Here is a 17483-nt window from a genome sequence, read left to right on the forward strand (position 1 = left end):
TGGTCTTGTATATTCATTTGCTTTTGGTGACTCCTCCTCTCACAAGTCCTCTGTGGGTTTTAAGGCATTTGACTCTCCCTTGTGTCTCAGAGCTTTTTGTTTCCCTGTACCAAGTTCTGCCCCAGTGGTACCAAACTGCTGAGTGTAAGTGCTGTGCTCGGTGTGTGGAACTGCCAGGGATCCCCCTGCTCCCTGGGGGAATCTCCCCAGCTGCCAGGACCTGCAGCAAACCCTGGAGCTGCCGTTGTGCCACCGGCTGGAGGGACACGAGGGGGGCACTGGGGTCACTCACAGCCTGGGCAGGACGTGGCTGGGGGTTGTAATGTCAGAAAACTGCAGGAAAGGTGAGCTTGGCTTCTCCCTCCAGTGGGTTCCCAGCTGATGTGCAGGAGCCCTGTACACAAGGTTTGCACCAGGGAGGAAGCACAACCAGGCTTTGGTTTGCAGCTTTGTTGGGTTTCTCGTACAGGAGCTTGGGAATGTTTGTTGGGTTTTTACAAGGTGAGAAATGAGTGTGGCCTGAAACTAATCCCAGTGACTGGATCTTGTACCTGAAACTGCAACTTCAACAAGGCAAGACAGGCTGGGAGAGCTGGAGGTGTTCACCTGGGGAAGGGAAGGCAGGGTCAGATGGGATATTGGGAAGGAATTCCTGGCTGGGAGGGTGGGGAGGCCCTGGCCCAGGCTACCCAGAGAAGCTGTGGCTGCCCCTGGACCCCTGGAAGTGTCCAAGGCCAGGTTGGACGGGGCTTGGAGCAGCCTGGGCTGGTGGAAGGTGTCCCTGCCCATGGCAGGGGTGGCACTGGATGAGCTTTGAGGTCCCTCCCAACCCCAACCAGTCTGGGATTCTTTGTGTTCTGTACCCCAAGCAAATGGTTTTTAACTTTGGCCTATTTGTGTCAAATAGAGCCTGTTTGTGTAACAATATTTAATGACTCAGATCCCTGACAGACCCTTCCCTGACAGAAGGCTGGGGTAGGGTTTATTCAGGAATATATATATATATATGTGTACATTCCCAGGAGATGTTTTACCAGTTGTGCCCTCTGTTGTGCATGAGGTGGTTGCTGCTGTGAGCTGTGGTTCCCCCTCTGTGCCCAGCCCAGCCCAGAGAAGGGGGTGGTTCAAAGCAGATATTCTGCAGCTCAAACAGTTCCTCCAGCCATGAAACGTGACTCAGCCCTCACAGAACTCCCCTGTGCCAGCAGGTTGCCTAATCCCAGGGGATTAGATTAGTTCTACAAGGCAAACTAACCTCATTTAGCTTTTGGCCTCTGCTGGCCTGGAGTGTCCCTGGAAAGGCTGGAAGGGCCTCACCTCAGTTCCCCCCAGCTCTGACAGGGCCCAGGCCACTCCCGTGAGTCATCTGCAAACAGACAAGCCCCTTTCTTTCCTTTCTTTTACACAATTTGTATCAAACCCAGGGAAAATCATCAATTAAACCCCATCTTTTTAGTGCAGAAGTGGTTCACTTGTTCTTTGTGCTTTATTGGACACCTTCCAGCCCCCACAGGAGGCTGAACGTGGGCTCTTCTGCTTTAGGGCACTCAAAACATCTCTCTCAGCCAACTTTCCCTTTGAACAGGAGGTTTTAGTGTCTGATAATGACTGATACATGGTTTAAATGTTATTTTCAGGTCTGTTTGGCTGTGCAGGGCACTGGTGTGGCTGTGAGGAAGCAGATGGGAGGAGACCTCTCGGGGAGGAGTTTGTGGCACAGCTTCATCCTGGGGAGAGGAAAGGACTAACACATTTTAGTTTGCCATGTGCTGAAAATGATTCAGAGAAGCAGAGTGGGGTGGATATAACAAGAGTATTATTGCCAACAAAAGAAAATCAGCTATAAAAGGAATTTACATTGCAGTGATTCACTCCCTGAAAAATCCCATGTTCTCCTACACCCTCCTGTAAAGTGCTGCAATTCCTCAAAGCTTTATTCCAACCTGGGTGGGAATTTAACCATTTTCTGAGTTTAGTGTTCGTTTCCCTTCCGTGTTCCTCCTTTTCAGTGTCCTTGGCAGAGGGAGGTGCTGGGGGAGCTCAGGAGAAGCCCCTGAGACACATCCCAGGGTCCATATTTTGCTCAGGATTGTCCAGCAGCTGCTGGAAACCCTGGGCCAGGGGACACTCAGTGGGTGGCTCTTCTGTGGTTTCCCTGTCCCTGGGGGTGTTGGATGAAGAGCTGTCACCCTGGGCTGCTGCTCCAGGCTTGGATTCCTTCTCCAGCCACAAGAGCCTGGGGCTCATCCTCCGGGGAATTGTCCAGCTCCTCCAAGCCAGGCATGCCAGGGTCCCTGAGGAACTGCAAAAATCCAGAAAACAACAGTTCAGACCCCTGTCCATGTGTAAGAAATTCCAGAGACAACGAGTTGCTTCGTGCCAGACTCCACAGCTACGGGAATGTTCCATCCTGGAATTCCTTAAACTGCACTGAACGAGTTAAAAATACCTTATTTCTGTGGGGGAGGAAAATAAAACCAATCACCCAAACATCCCTTCGAGTGAGTTAAAGCAGCTGCAGCTCCTGGCTGGGTGTTTTGGGGGCTTTTTAAATAAAATCCCTCTGAGTTAAGAACCTCCAGCTGCAGGAACCCAGCGAGTGCCTGATGGAGAAATGAGCTCCAAGGGCCTGGTTGGATCCAGGTCAGGCAGAGCTGCCCCTTCTCCTGTCCCCACAAATCCCTGGGCACTTCCCTCTCCTGCTTCCACTCCTCCCTGCTCCCCTTCCCTCCCACATGAGGCTTCCCAAGGCTGATAATCAAATAAAAGATAATAATCCAATAAAAGATAATAATGAAAATGACCATGGATTTCAATGGAGCTCCACCTTCTCTGCACTCCCAGCAAGGCTGAGGAACAAGGGGATGATTTTTCCAGGTGGGTTAAAAACAAAAACCCCCCAAAACCTCCCTTTCAGCCAATTCCAGACAGAAATGAAGCCCAGCCTGGCTTTTGGGCTCCCTGTAACTCGGGCCTGAGAGCCCAGATCCTGCTGGGAAAGGAGGAATCCCGGGATGCTCCTGGAAACTGCAGGAGCTCCCCGGGACTGCCTGGAATTCCCGGGAATTTTGTACCCCCGGGCTTTGGGAGAGGCCTGTTGGAAACACACTTCTAAAAGTTCAGCCCAGTGCCTTATCTTCCTTAATTTCTTTTTTTCCCCGCTATTTTAATACCCTGCACAGGGATATTTTACTATTTAATACACTTACAAGGATTTGATTTCCTATTTCAATACATTGTACAAGGATTTGATTTCCTATTTCAATATATTGCACAAGGATTTGATTTCCTATTTCAATATATTTTACAAGGATTTGATTTACTGTTTGAATACACTGACAAGGATTTTTTTTACTCTATTCATAATGTGTACCAGGAGACTATTTGATACATATACAGGGATTTTTTTTTTTTTTACTATTTTAACATCCTGCACATTTTGGTTTTTACTGCTTTAATATCCTGTACAATTATTTTTTTACCATTCTAATACACTTACATGGACTTTATTTACTATTTAAATACACTTACAAGGATTCTATTTACTATTTTAATATATTTTTTTTTACTATTTAAATACCCTGCACAAGGATATTTGTACTGTTTTATTACACTTACAAGGATTTTTTTACTATTTTAATACCCTATACAAGGATATTTTTACTATTTTAATACTTAAAAGGATCTTTTCACTATTCTATTACCCTCCACACAGATTTTTTTCTATTTTAATACCCTGTACAAAGATTTGTTCACTATTTTAATAGACTTGCAAGGATTTTTTACTATTTAAATACACTTACAAGGATTTTTAAACTATTTTAATACACTTACAAGGATTTTTTAATATATATTTTATATATATATATTTTATATATATATATTTATATATATTTTAATACCCTATACAAGGATATTTTTACTATTTTAATACTTTAAAGGATCTTTTTACTATTCTATTACCCTCTACAGAATTTTTTTTTTATTTTAATACCCTGTACAAAGATTTGTTCACTATTTTAATACACTTACAAGGATTTTTTTACTATTTTTTACTATTTTAATATCCTGTACAAGGATTTTTTACTATTTAAATACACTTACAAGGATTTTTTACTATTTTAATACACTTACAAGGATTTTATTTACTATTCTAATACACTTAGAAGGATTTTTTTACTATTTTGATACCCTGTACAAAGATTTTATTTTTTCACTCTTTTAATATCCTGTGCAAGGATTTTTTTATTATTTTAATACCCTGCACAAGGACTTTTTTACTATTTTGACACACAAAGATTTTATTTCCTATTTTAACACCCTGCACAAGGGTATTTTTACTATTTTAATACCCTGTACAAGGATTTTTTTAACATTTTAATACACTTACAAGGATTTTATTTACTATTTTAATACACTTACAAGGGGGTTTTTTATTACTTTAATACACTTAAAAGGATCTTTTACTATTTTAATGCCCTGCACAAGGGTATTTTTACTATTTTAATACACTTACAAGGATTTTTTTACTATTTTATTACCCTCTACAAGGACTTTTCACTGTTTTAATACCCCCTACAAAGATTTGTTCACTATTTTAATACACTTACAAGGATTTTGTTATTATTTTAATACACTTATGAGGATTTTATTTGCTGTCTTAATACCCTGTACAAGGATTTTTTTACTATTTTATTACACTTCCAAGGATTTTATTTGCTATATTAATACCCTGTACAAGGATATTTTTACTATTTTAATACACATATGGATTTATTTACTGTCTTAATACCCTGTACAAGGGATTTTTTCACTATTTGAAATCATTGTGCAAGGATTTTTTACTGTTTAATACAGTGAACAAGGATTTTTTAACTGTTTAAATACCCTGTACAAAGATATTTTTGCTATTTAATATCCTGTACAGGGATATTTTTACTGTTTTATTGCACTTACAAGGCTTTTTTTAGTATTTTAATACCCTGTACAATTATTTTTTACCATTTTAATACACTCAGAAGGATTTTTTACTATTTAAATACCCTGCACAAGGATTCATTTACTGTTTTAATAAGTGAGTGTATTAAAATAGTAAAAAGATCCTTGTAAATGTATTAAAATAGTATGTAGTAATAGTTTTATATATAGCATATATATAGCAATAGTAATGGTTCTATATTGATATTACTATAGCACCATTACTATAATGTAGTAATATTACCATACTAATACTATATGGTAATAATTAATAATATAGCAATAAAATATTAATATACTATATAACCATATATAATATAATATAATATATAATTACATGTTAATATATACTATATTAACAATATGTTAATATATTAATAATTAATGTATAATTATTGATATATTAATAATACAGTAATATATTTATATTACTATAGTAATAGTTATATATATATTATGCTATAGTAACAGTTTTAGATATATATTTATATATATATATTGCATGCTATAGTAACAGTTTTAGATATATTTATATATATATATTGCATGCTATGGTAACAGGTTTAGATATATTTATATATATATATTGCATGCTATAGTAACAGTTTTATTTATATTTATATATATATTGCATGCTATAGTAACAGTTTTATTTATATTTATATATATATTGCATGCTATAGTAACAGTTTTATTTATATTTATATATATATTGCATGCTATAGTAACAGTTTTATTTATATTTATATATATATTGCATGCTGTAGTAACAGTTTTAGATATATTTATATATATATTGCATAGAATCATAGAATCAGATGGGTTGGAAAGGACCTCTGAGATCATCAAGTCCAAACTGCCCTGGAGGGGACAGGGATGAGACAGGGCCCCAAACTGCCCTGGAGGGGACACAGGGATGGGACAGGGACCCAAACTGCCCTGGGACACAGGGATGAGACAGGGCCCCAAACTGCCCTGGAGGGGACACAGGGATGAGACAGGGCCCCAAACTGCAATGGAGGGGACAGGGATGGGACAGGACCCAAACTGCCCTGGAGGGGACACAGGGATGAGACAGGGCCCCAAACTGCCCTGGGACACAGGGATGAGAAAGGGACCCAAACTGCCCTGGGACACAGGGATGGGACAGGGCCCCAAAGTGCCCTGGGACACAGGGATGAGACAGGGCCCCAAAGTGCCCTGGAGGGGACACAGGGATGAGACAGGGCCCCAAACTGCCCTGGGACACAGGGATGGGACAGGGACTCAAACTGCCCTGGGACACAGGGATGGGACAGGGACTCAAACTGCCCTGGGACACAGGGATGGGACAGGACCCCAAACTGCCCTGGGACACAGGGATGACACAGGGCCCCAAACTGCCCTGGAGGGGACACAGGGATGGGACAGGGCCCCAAATTGCAATGGAGGGGACAGGGATGAGACAGGGCCCCAAACTGCAATGGAGACACAGGGATGAGACAGGGCCCCAAACTGCAATGGAGACACAGGGATGGGACAGGGACCCAAACTGCCCTGGAGGGGACACAGGGATGGGACAGGGACCCAAACTGCAATGGAGGGGACAGGGATGAGACAGGGCCCCAAACCACAACTCCAGTCATTGCCCCAGCAGTGAAAAGGAAGAAATGGATAAGGCAAGGGACAGGGCCATAGCAGGGTTTGGCAAGGCAGGAAGAGGAAGAAGGAGAAGGAGTAGAAGGAGGGGAGAGGACAGATAAGAAAGCTGGTCCTTCACCAAAGGAAGTCAGACAAATCCAACAGCAAACCAAGGTTACCCAGTCTCTGACCTCCTCAGAACTCTGGGACTGGCAGAAAGATTCCAGCTGCCAGCCCAGTGAGCAGATTCCTGCCTGGCTGCTTCCAGGCTGGGACAATGGGGCTGATGGTCAACTACTGGAAGGTCACAAAGCCCAGCTGGGATCCCTGGCCAGAGACAGTCAAATTGAAAGAGGAATTGGAAAGCAGAGAACAATTTGCAGTCTTTGGAAATGGCTCCTCCCAAGCATGAGGGAAAGGTATCCACTCTCAAGGAAGATCTAAGGAGCTCCCCAGGAAAGTGGGGCCACTGCAGATGAAAGTATCCAGTGCTTGAGAGAATCAGCAGTGCTGGAAATCATCTCTAGTAACCTAAGAAGGGATGACACCCCCAAAGAGCCAGAGGATGTTCCTTGCACAGTGGCCATGTGGAGGAAGGCGGTTCAAAGCGCCCTGTGTCACATTCTAACAGCCTGGTGCCAGTGTATCACCCAAAGGTGGATCCAGGAACTGCAGGTGATGTCCTCCTGGCCTCGAGATGCAGAGGAAACTCTGGGCACCTCCTCACTCCCAGGGGCCAGCACCTCATTTCCAGGGGCAGCCCCAGAGATCAGTCCCCTCCTGCCCCGGGCAGAGGGAAAGGAAGCCCCGAGCTCGGGCCATGTGGTGAACTCTGGTTCTTTCTGTGTGACCAGGGGGAAGCCATGAAGAAGTGGGATGGGGAACCCACCTCTGAGCTGGAAGCCCCAGCACAGGAATGAAGAGGGAAGGGAACTGTTCAGAAGGGGTCACCCAGGAAAGCTGCCCAGGGAGTTGCCACAGAGACCCAAGAAAGAAAACAGTGACCTCTCAGATGTAACAGACTGAAATCAGCTGCTCTGATCCTGCTGAGGGCACCTCTGGGCTGGCCTGGCAGGGGTCAGACAGTGAATACTCTGAGCAGGAACAGGATGGGAGGCCAGGAGGAGGAAAGGGATGATGGGGTCTGCTGGATTCCATATTCCAGAGCAGTGAGCTCAGCTCAGGTGTAAGAGCTGAGGCAGGAGCAGGAGGGGGGCATTCACTGTCTCCAGTGTCTCCTGCTGAGGATCCATCCACGTCCCCAGGCCCTGCTTCCCAGCAGTGCCACCCACAGCTGCTCATGGGAGCAGAGAACAAACCCTGCTCTCTTTGGCTTCTGTGCATGCAAGCTTGGCTTTACTTTTTGCTTTAAATAAACTGCCTTCTCCCCACCCACGAGTTGTTTTCCATCTTCATCTCTTCCCTGTCCAGCTGGGAAGGGGAGGGACAGAGCGGCTGGGTGGGCACCTGGTGCCCAGCCAAGGTCAACCCCCCACTACAGGGAACAGGGGAAAAGCTCCAAGAGAGCCCCAGTTTGGGGCCTGAGGGCCGAGACGAGCCAAAAAAGGGGAACAGGAACCCGGGTCAGAGTCATCCTCGGGGTTTTACAGGAAAGCCCAGCAGAGTCTGTGTCTCAGCACACAGTAAAATATCATCCAGCTCAGAAACAGAGGAATGAGGTGGGAGATCAGCATCAGACAAGTCACCCTGAGACAACAGTTGTTTATTCCTGTTGGGCAACAACTGCCCTGGTTCCTCTTCCCTCTTTTGCAGGAGAAGCACAAAACCTCTGCACATACCTCTTCGAAGTGTGAGGGGATTTTCAGAGGTGGCTGAAACGACTGTTTGATTTTCTGGTGGTGTTTCCACAGGAGCAGCAAACCAGCTGTAGCCAGATTTATGAGGACTAACCCCGAGAGACACAGCAGGGTGATGAATCCAGCCCTGGTTGCCTCTGGAAAAGCAGGAAAAAAAAAAATCCATATACCTACGTCAGGTTCATATTTCTGGAATCATGGAATGGTTTGGGTTGGGAGGGACCTTAAGGATCATCTGATCCCACCCCCTGCCATGGGCAGGGACACCTTCCACTAGCCCAGGTTGCTCCAAGCCCCGTCCAACCTGGCCTGGGACACTCCCAGGGATCCAGGGGCAGCCACAGCTTCTCTGGGCAACCTGGGCCAGGGCCTCCCCACCCTCCCAGCCAGGAATTCCTTCCCAATATCCCATCTATCCCTGCCCTCTGGCAGTGGGAAGCCATTCCCTGTGTCCTGTCCCTCCATCCCTTGTCCCCAGTCCCTCTCCAGCTCTCCTGGAGCCCCTTTAGGCCCTGGAAGGGGCTCTGAGTTCTCCCTGGAGCCTTCTCCTCTCCAGGTGAACCCCCCCAGCTCTCCCAGCCTGGCTCCAGAGCAGAGGGGCTCCAGCCCTGGGATCAACTTCAGATTCCAGAGGGGGCCAAACTCCATTATCCCGTATTCCAGTAGGATTTATGAAGGAAAAGGAAGAGCCCAACACAGACCCTTAATTATTGACTGATGATTCCTGATTATTTTGCCCTCAATGACAGCTGTGAACTCTGTGGTGCCCTCAGCACTCCCAGCAAACTTGGTATGGAAGGGACCAGCTCAGGTGATCCAGGACTCATGTTCTACCTCATCCCACTCTCCACAAAAATGCCCCAACCCCACATACCACTGATGGCAGTTCTGTGACACTCTGGGGCACTTTGCTGTCCTATCAGTTCACCATAGACTCCCTCGAATTCAACCTGAAGGCTAAAGCAATAAAGTGTTGATTCCTTTAGTTTTCCAATTTGGAATACTGTATTGTGTGTCTCTTGTTCCTGTTTAAAAGACAAAAAAAAAAAAAAAAAGGTGTTACTGTAAAACCAGCCTTGTTCCCAACACAAATATCCCTCCCCCATTTAAGTTTCCCATTCAAAAAACCCAGATTTATTTTTTTTTCCCATCACTCAGCTTTCCCACACAAGAGAGGCAGTGAAATATATTCCAGCTTTCCTGGATGTTTTGATGCAGCAGCTCAGGCAAAGAGCAAAATATAGGGGAGGCAGGGAAAAAGTAAACCCTGAGTAGAGCCTTCCCCACTTCTTTCCTGCCTCTGAAATGAAGGTATTATGTGAGTGTCAGAAAAACACACATTTGGTGCAAGACAGGAAGGAAAGGGAGGTGACTTACTAAGGCCTCTGAAGCAAAAGGGTTTTTTAAATGTTAATATTTTTCTTAAATAAATTAATATTTTTCTGCTTCTGTTTTTTAAATATTTGACTTTAGAATTATGTAATTTGGAAGCTTCTTCCTCCTTTTTTTTTTTTTTTTTAACTTAATACCTCCCCTGCAACACTGGCCTGTGCACAACACAATTCCCAAGGCCCCAGGCAGCAGCAGGAGCACAGGACAGGACCAACACCAAGTCTCAGGATGAACAGGGCCAGCTCATCCCAGCTCATCCAGCATGTTTCCAACAACCTTCTCTGCCCTGGGAACAGGCACATCAGGCCCCAGCAGCTGCTCCTGCAGCTCCCAGCACAGGAAAGGAGGAAGGAGACTCCAGTTTTCCACATTCCCTAAGCAAACCCTGGAATCAAAAGGCACCTTTGACACAGATTCTCTACCCTGATCTGCAATGGGATTTAGCCTTTGTTCCACATGGAGGAGAGGAAGATGGGTTTTTAAGTTTGGCAATGCAGCAGTACTTGTGTCAAGGCAAAATTAACCTCCCAGGACTCCCCGTGGTGACATTCACAGGCAGAGACAAAATACAGTCCTTTTCTTCCTCCAGTTGTTGTCCTGCCAAGAGCCACTGACTCACATCCCAGTCTGCAAGGCACGAGGAACAAAGGAAATAAGAGAATTCTCACCTTTTTCGTGGTCCTTGTTGTGTTCTCCCAGTAGAACACACGATACTGGAAACTGTCCCCGGGCTCAGGCGTGAAAGGGGGGGTGACACTGAGGAGCAGCGAGTCAGAGCTGGCACTCACTCTGCTCACCCTGGGGGGGCCCAGAGTGGCTGGGAACAAACACAGAGAGAGAGTGAACCCCTGGGATGCACAACAGCTCATGGACTGGCTCCAGCTCCACAGAATCCCTGGGGCTGGAAAAGCCCTCCCAGCCCATGGATCCCCCTGTGCCCCATCCCCACCTTGTCCCCCAGCCCAGAGCACTGAGTGCCACGGCCAGGCCTTCCTGGGACACCTCCAGGGCTGGGCACTCCAAACCTCCCTGGGCAGCCCCTGACAAGGCCTCACCACCCTTTCCAGCAGGAAATTCCTCCTCCTGTCCCACCTGAGCCTCCCCTGGCACAGCTGGAGGCCGTTCCCTCTCCTCCTGTCCCTTGTTCCCTGGCAGCAGAGCCCGACCCCCCCGGCTCCCCCCTCCTGTCAGGGGGTTGCAGAGCCAGAAGGTCCCCCCTGAGCCTCCTTTTCTCCAGGCTGAGCCCCCCCAGCTCCCTCAGCTCCTCCTGCTGCTCCAGCCCCTTCCCAGCTCCGTTCCCTTCCCTGGACACTCCCAGCAAACATAATAAATTTCAACAGCTTTTTCTCAAGAAAGGGAAAACGTTTCCTCATGTACTTAATACATTTACAACATTTACCTAACTGGTAATTCAGTAAACATTAACTAGAAAATACCCAAGTTCATCTGCAGTTACTGGCCATTTTTTTTTCCTTTGATCAGCCTGCCACAAATTCCAGGTTCCCTAAAAACCACAGTGCTTTGAGTCAATAGACTGGAAGAGAAATAACTGCTTTCCCCCTCCTTGCTTTGATGTCTCCATCTGACCTTCAGGGTAAACATGACAATTTCCTTTTGTGAAATACTCTTGAGGTCTAAATCCTAAAAAACACAAATGAAGTACTGCCTGTGGTACTTACTGACAGGAAAATCACCCCTGGCAGGGTCTAGTGGAAGGTGTCCCTGCCCATGGCAGGGGGTGGCACTGGATGAGCTTTAAGGTCCCTCCCAACCCAAACCAGTCTGGGATTCTATAATTTAAGAAGTGTCCTTGACACTTCCACACTGCAGTCAGGACAATTTATATCTGTCAGGACTATTCATATTTATGAGGACAATTTACATTTATCAGATCATTGGTATTTATCAGGATTGGGATCTGTTCAGCAGAAGCAGGTGGGTTTGCCTCAGACTGCCACAAATCCAAGGGGTTCACGTGGGCAGTGCTCAGGGGGGAAATGAGAAAGTGGAAAACTCCCCAACAAAAGAACATTGTGGCTCTGGGAAGGCTCAACCCCCCCAGGAAACCCAAGTTTCTCTCGTGACACCTGCTGAGGCAGCCCTGACCCACCCCAGCAGAACCAGGGAGTGTCAAATCCCGGCGAGACCTCGTTGTCTTTGTGGGCAAACACCTCCAACCCTCTCACCTTGGCTCTGCACAACAGAGCTGGAAATGCAGAACAGTTTTCTCAAAGACATCTCCTTGGAGAGAGAGACACAGAGACAGAGGCAGTGACAGCAAAGGCAGCACTTACTGTCCCTCTCAGCCACAAAGGGCCCTGCCTGCACCCAGGCCGAGGGGAGCTGCCCCAGCTCGGCCCTCACGCGCAGGAAGATCGTCCAGCGCCGCTTCTGGATCTCCGGGGGGAACCCACACTGGGTCCGGGGGATCCGGGTACAGTTCATCTCATTCCACACGGGGAAGGCCCCTCTGCTTCCAGAAAAGCACAGATAAACACGGCAGAACAGTGCAAGCACCCAAACACAGCCCCTCCCACCCAGACGGTTCTGGTGAGGAGATAACGTGTTACAAACCCACGGCTCTCACCCGGGCACAACCCCAGGGCCCCCTCAGCACCTCAATCTCCCCGGGGAAATCAAATTTAAATGGGAAAATTAAAATTAACCAGAGAGAATCAGACTAAAATTCTGCAGGGAACTGGCCAACATTTCTGGCTGCTCTTCACGTCTCCAATCCTTCCTCAGCTCAGGGGACATAGCACAGCCTCTCAGATGCTGCTTTTGGAGACACACAAAAGCATCTGGGATAAAAAACATGCTCTCGTTTCTGTGCTTATTCATATTTACACTTTTCAGGTTTCTAAAACCAATTGTGTTACTGAATTAGGACAAAATGAGCTATTTTAGAGCTGTTTACTCACGTTTTATAGTGGGCTGTGTATAACACCAAGCCTCTCTCCACGGGAACAGGAGACCATCTCAGCAAACTGTGGAAGTTGTAGGAATAAATCTCCACATCCTCTGGAGCCGGTAAATGGGGAAAAGGTTCTAAAGCAAGAAGAGGAATAAAAGTAATTACTGAAACGTTCAAGTGCACAGTGACCAAATTTTGGTCTCCAAATTCCATCACCACGTGTCATAATTTCACTGCTGACATCATGTATCACATCTGCAGTACTATCACCATACACCACATTTTCACTGCTGCTCAGGTAAAACCATTTCTCCTCCCCCTCCTCCTCCTCACCTCGTTTCCAGCTGCACTGGCACTGATACAATTCAGTGGGGAGGCCCTGGCCCAGGTTGCCCAGAGAAGCTGTGGCTGCCCCTGGATCCCTGGAAGTGTCCAAGGCCAGGTTGGATGGGGCTTGGAGTAACCTGGGCTGGTGGAAGGTGTCCCTGCCCATGGCAGGGGTGGCACTGGATGGGCTTTAAGGTCCCTTCCAACCCAAACCAGCCTGGGATTCTCTGTTTCTATGAATTGAACTCCCTGTTTTCATTCATTCCATGCAGAACATAATGCTGAAAGTACCAAAGTACCAAGTCCAGCACGAAACAACAAACCCCACCCAGGCCCATGAAGCCATAAATTAAGGTCCCAGAATCAAGGCTGGGAGAGCCCTCCAGGATCATCCAGTGCCACCCCAGCACCACCAGGATCACCCCTAATCCATGTCCCCACGGGCCACATCCAGACACCTCTGGAACACTCCCAGACACAGGGACTCCACCACCTCCCTGGGTCACTTATTCCAAGGCCTGACCACTCTGACAGGGAAAATTATTTCTGATCTCCAATCTGACCCTGCCCTGGTGCAGTTTGAGGCCATTTCCTCTCCTCCTTTCCCTTGGACATGGCAGTAGAGCCCGACCCCCCTCCCTGCCCCCTCCTGTCAGGGAGTTGGGGAGAGCAATGAGGTCCCCCCTGAGCCTCCTCTTCTCCAGATAAACCCCCCCAGCTCCCTCAGCTGCTCCTCCCAGGACACATTTTCTAAACCCTTCCCCAAGGGCCCCCAACCCCTGGTCATTGCAGCAGCTCATCTATTCCAGTTACCTGCATCCCACATCTGACTGTCCTCACAACCCAGAACACATCTTCCCTGACCATCTGCCCCCTGTTAACTGAGGTCACCTCAGTGACACCTTCCAGGGGACAGCTGGAGACAAAACCCCTTCAGCCCCACTCACAAACCTCAAGTTCTGCCAACTCTGTAACGCATTTCACCATGTGGGAGAGGACAGAGGCCTCTGCTTGAGGTGTGGCTGCTGTTGGGGGGGGTGCCCACCCAAACTCTGCCACACCACCAGCTCCTGGGTGTGCACAGACCACAGTCACACTCCTGGGTGTGCACAGACCACAGTCACACTCCTGGGTGTGCACAGACCACAGTCACACTCCTGGGTGTGCACAGACCACAGTCACACTCCTGGGTGTGCACAGACCACAGTCACACTCCGGGGTGTGCACAGACCACAGTCACACTCCTGGGTGTGCACAGACCACAATCACACTCCTGGGTGTGCACAGACCACAATCACACTCCAGCACCTGCTCAGGAGGCGACAGGGAAGCCAAGAGCGAAGGGTGTTGTGTCTCACAACAGAGGAGCCACTTCCTGCAGGCCCAGAGGGGAGGAGGGATCTGCCCAGGCTGGAGCAGGGCCAAAGGACAAGCACAGTGCAGAGGAGGGACAGACAAACCCAGGGGAGGGAGGGAGAGCAGCCAAGCAAAGGGGAAAGAGCCAAGGGCTGGGGAATGGGGGGCAGCAGAAGCAAAGAAAGGCAGAGGAGAAGAGGGGAGCAGCTGGAGGGAGAGGGGAGCTGGCAAACAGGGAGAACCAGCAGCCTGGAGAACCCAAACACACAGGAAGACAAGGACAAGGCCAGCTCCAGCATCACTCCTGGCTACTAAGGGCTCTCTCCAGGTGTATCCCAGAACCTCCAAGGACCAGCCTTGCTGGGCAACACTTTCACTGCTGTCTCAGGAGGGAGGAAGATTTTCCTTCTGCACTTGACTTGTTTTTGTCTGTGTGGTGATCCCCTTACACCGTGAGAATCACAGAACCAGGGAATGGTTGGGGTTGGGAGGGACCTCAAAGCCCACCCAGTGCCACCCCTGCCATGGGCAGGGACACCTTCCACCAGCCCAGGTTGCTCCAAGCCCTGTCCAGCCTGGCCTGACAAAGACAACCATGACATGAAATGATATCCCACAGCAGAAGATTTCATTTTGTGTTCTGGAGACAGTAGTCTCCTAAGATACAGTTTATTTATTTTTAGATAAATAAGATCACAAGATCAAGACTTCTTTGGGAATATGGGGATAATGTTAAAAAGCTTGGGTTTTTTTGATTTCTACATCAAGTTGCATTAAACCCTAAGTCCAAAATACAAAAAAATAGTTGAGCCCTTGTTTTCCCAGAAAACTGTGGTTGCCCCATTTCTGCAAGTATCCAAGGCCAGACTGGACGGGGCTTGGAGCACCCTGGGCTGGTGGAAGGTGTCCCTGCCCATGGCAAGGGGTGGCACTGGATGGGCTTTGAGGTCTCTCCCACCCCAAACCAGTCTGGGATTCTCTCAAAGGTTTAATTAGGTCTGTCACTAACTTCCTCAAGTCTGAGCAGTGCTCTCAGTAAACACGGCCCCAGGCCCCCACTGCCTCATTCAGCACTGCAAACCTCTTTGAGATTCCTTCCAGCTCCCTACACTGTTCAACCCTGGGTGCTTTAAAGGCCTCAGGCAACCTTCATTCATGAGAAGTTTTCACCTCTCAGCCACACAGATTCTCTCTTGCACTCTCACTGCTGGTCTGGCATGTGGTGAGGTATCTCACACCATCAGTCATCTGTGCTCTCAGACATGACACACACCGAGGCTACAAAATCCCAGAGAGCTCTGAGAACGAAACACAAGACGCAGCAATTTCCCCCTTTTGAACAAAGACAGAAAAGACCAATGAAGGACAAGGGTTACATGGGATATTGGGAAGGAATTCCTGGCTGGGAGGGTGGGGAGGCCCTGGAATAGAAATCCCAGAGAAGCTGTGGCTGCCCCTGGATCCCTGGAAGTGTCCAAGGCCAGGTTGGACAGGGCTTGGAGCACCCTGGGCTGGTGGAAGGGGTGGCAGGGGTGGCACTGGGTGGGTTTTAAGGTCCCTTCCCACCCAGCTCAGCCTGGGATCCCATGTCTGCACACGGACTATTTTGCCCTATATCAGTGTCTGGAAACACATCATTTCCCCCGCCAGCTGTGAAAAAACCACCGACAAAAGTCATCAGACCTCTGGTTCTGCAGCTGAACATGAGGATGCCTCGTGCCAGGGGGGCCCTCGCTGCTCACCCAGGAGCCGCTTTCACAACTCACCCAGGGAACGTTTCCGTCAGATCTCGCACCCCGACCAGGGCGGTGACACTACTGCCTGAAATCACACACTCGGCTCCTTCGCCGTCTGTTTTTTTCACGACCCAAAGCAACAAACACTTCAAACCCAGACCCAGGCAGCCCAGAAAACCCGAACCACCTCAGGCAGGGAAAGGCCGAAACGCTCCAACCTTTCCTTTCTGCCCTGAGGGAGGGAAGGGTTTTCCCCCACCCGGTTCTTTTCAGAGCAGCCGCCAAAATCAACGCTCAGATTGCGTTTGGTTGTTGTTTTTTGTTTTTTTTTTCCCTTCACACCGCGATTCAAAAAAGCTTTTCACACGGCCGGGAGTGTGAAGCCGCAAAGCTGCAAAGCGAGCGAAAGCAGCTCGGCCCGGGCGGGCCGTGCCACAGCTCCCCCCCGTCCTGCCCTCAGCCATCCCTGAGGACCGGCCCTAAAAAAATCAGTGTTTTGGCAAAACAAGAAATCTGTGGGTTTGGGGAGGGTTTTTTAATGGATTTTTCAGTGAATCGAGCCCCTCTAGGCCCACGGAAAGCCGGCGGGAGGAACCGCGAGGGGAGGCCCCGGGCACGGCCCCGGCCCCGGACGGGGCCGGGGCCGTGCCCGGGGCCTCCCCTCGCGGTTCCTCCCGCCGGGATTGAGGGGCTCCAGAGCATCCCCCTGCACACCCACCCGCACCCCCCGGACTCACCTGCGCCCGCCGAGCCCAGGAGGAGGATGAGGACGAGGAGGAAGAAGAACAGGAGGCCTCGCAGCGGCGCCCGGCCCGGCATGGCCCGGCATAAGCCCTAGGCCGGGCTTACCTGGGCCGGGCCGGGGCCTCACGCTCCATATCCCGGTGCGGCGGCTCCGTCCGCCTCCTCTTCCTCCTCCTCCTTCTCCTCTTCCTCCGCCCCCGGAGAAGGCAGAGCCAGCCCTGGCCCCGCCTGAGCCGCTCGGGAGGGGCCCCCGGGGGGAATCCGGCGATGGGGAAGGGGATGTGCTACAGCCTCCCCCCGAGGGCTGCCCCTGCTCCGGCACTTGCCCCCTGTCTCTGCCCTGGCCCCTTGTCCTGCTCCTTATCCCTCTCCTGCGTCTGCTCTTGTCCCTCCCCTGTCCCTCCCCCTGTCTTTCGCCTTCTCCTGCTTCTTCTCCCTCTCTGTCCCTCCCCTGTCCCTATCCCTGCTCCTGTCCCTCCCCTGTCCCTATCCCTGCTCCTGTCCCTCCCCTGTCCCTATCCCTGCTCCTGTCCCTCCCCTGTCCCTATCCCTGCTCCTGTCCCTCCCCTGTCTCTGTCCCTACCCCTGCCCTTGTCCTTC

General features: G+C 49.1%; 1 protein-coding gene and 1 long non-coding RNA gene across 3 annotated transcripts; both read right to left on the minus strand.

Annotated features, from left to right (window-relative positions):
* Positions 1–1794: 1794 nt before the first annotated feature.
* IFNGR2 (interferon gamma receptor 2) lies at positions 1795–17250 on the minus strand. 2 transcript variants are annotated; one of them, XM_064647189.1, is made up of 7 exons: positions 16877–17250; positions 12728–12854; positions 12101–12276; positions 10475–10623; positions 9289–9439; positions 8397–8551; positions 1795–2302 (listed from the first exon to the last, which is right to left on the minus strand). In XM_064647189.1, the coding sequence occupies exons 1-7, from the start codon at positions 16956–16958 to the stop codon at positions 2186–2188; spliced, it is 957 nt and encodes a 318-aa protein (XP_064503259.1). In that variant the 5' UTR covers positions 16959–17250; the 3' UTR covers positions 1795–2185. The 2 variants fall into 2 exon arrangements, with proteins under 2 accessions (XP_064503259.1, XP_064503257.1); XM_064647187.1 differs by lacking the exon at positions 16877–17250 and adding an exon at positions 13054–13452.
* On the minus strand, positions 2879–3825 carry LOC135410457 (uncharacterized). The gene is made up of 2 exons (XR_010428700.1): positions 3356–3825; positions 2879–3223 (listed from the first exon to the last, which is right to left on the minus strand). It is a non-coding gene; the product is annotated as an uncharacterized LOC135410457 (long non-coding RNA).
* Positions 17251–17483: the final 233 nt, after the last annotated feature.

Source organism: Pseudopipra pipra, chromosome 2 (genome assembly GCF_036250125.1).
Source record: "Pseudopipra pipra isolate bDixPip1 chromosome 2, bDixPip1.hap1, whole genome shotgun sequence".
In the NCBI taxonomy this organism is placed as follows: Eukaryota; Metazoa; Chordata; class Aves; order Passeriformes; family Pipridae; genus Pseudopipra; species Pseudopipra pipra.

Coding starts and splice junctions, on each gene's coding strand:
- IFNGR2 (XM_064647187.1), bottom strand. CDS start 13,213: ATGGGCAGGGACACCTTCCACCAGCCCAGGTTACTCCAAGCCCCATCC. Junction 12,277..12,727: donor TACACAGCCCACTATAAAAC/GTGAGTAAACAG, acceptor TTCTGGAAGCAG/AGGGGCCTTCCCCGTGTGGA. Junction 2,303..8,396: donor TCCCCTCACACTTCGAAGAG/GTATGTGCAGAG, acceptor GGATTTTTGCAG/TTCCTCAGGGACCCTGGCAT.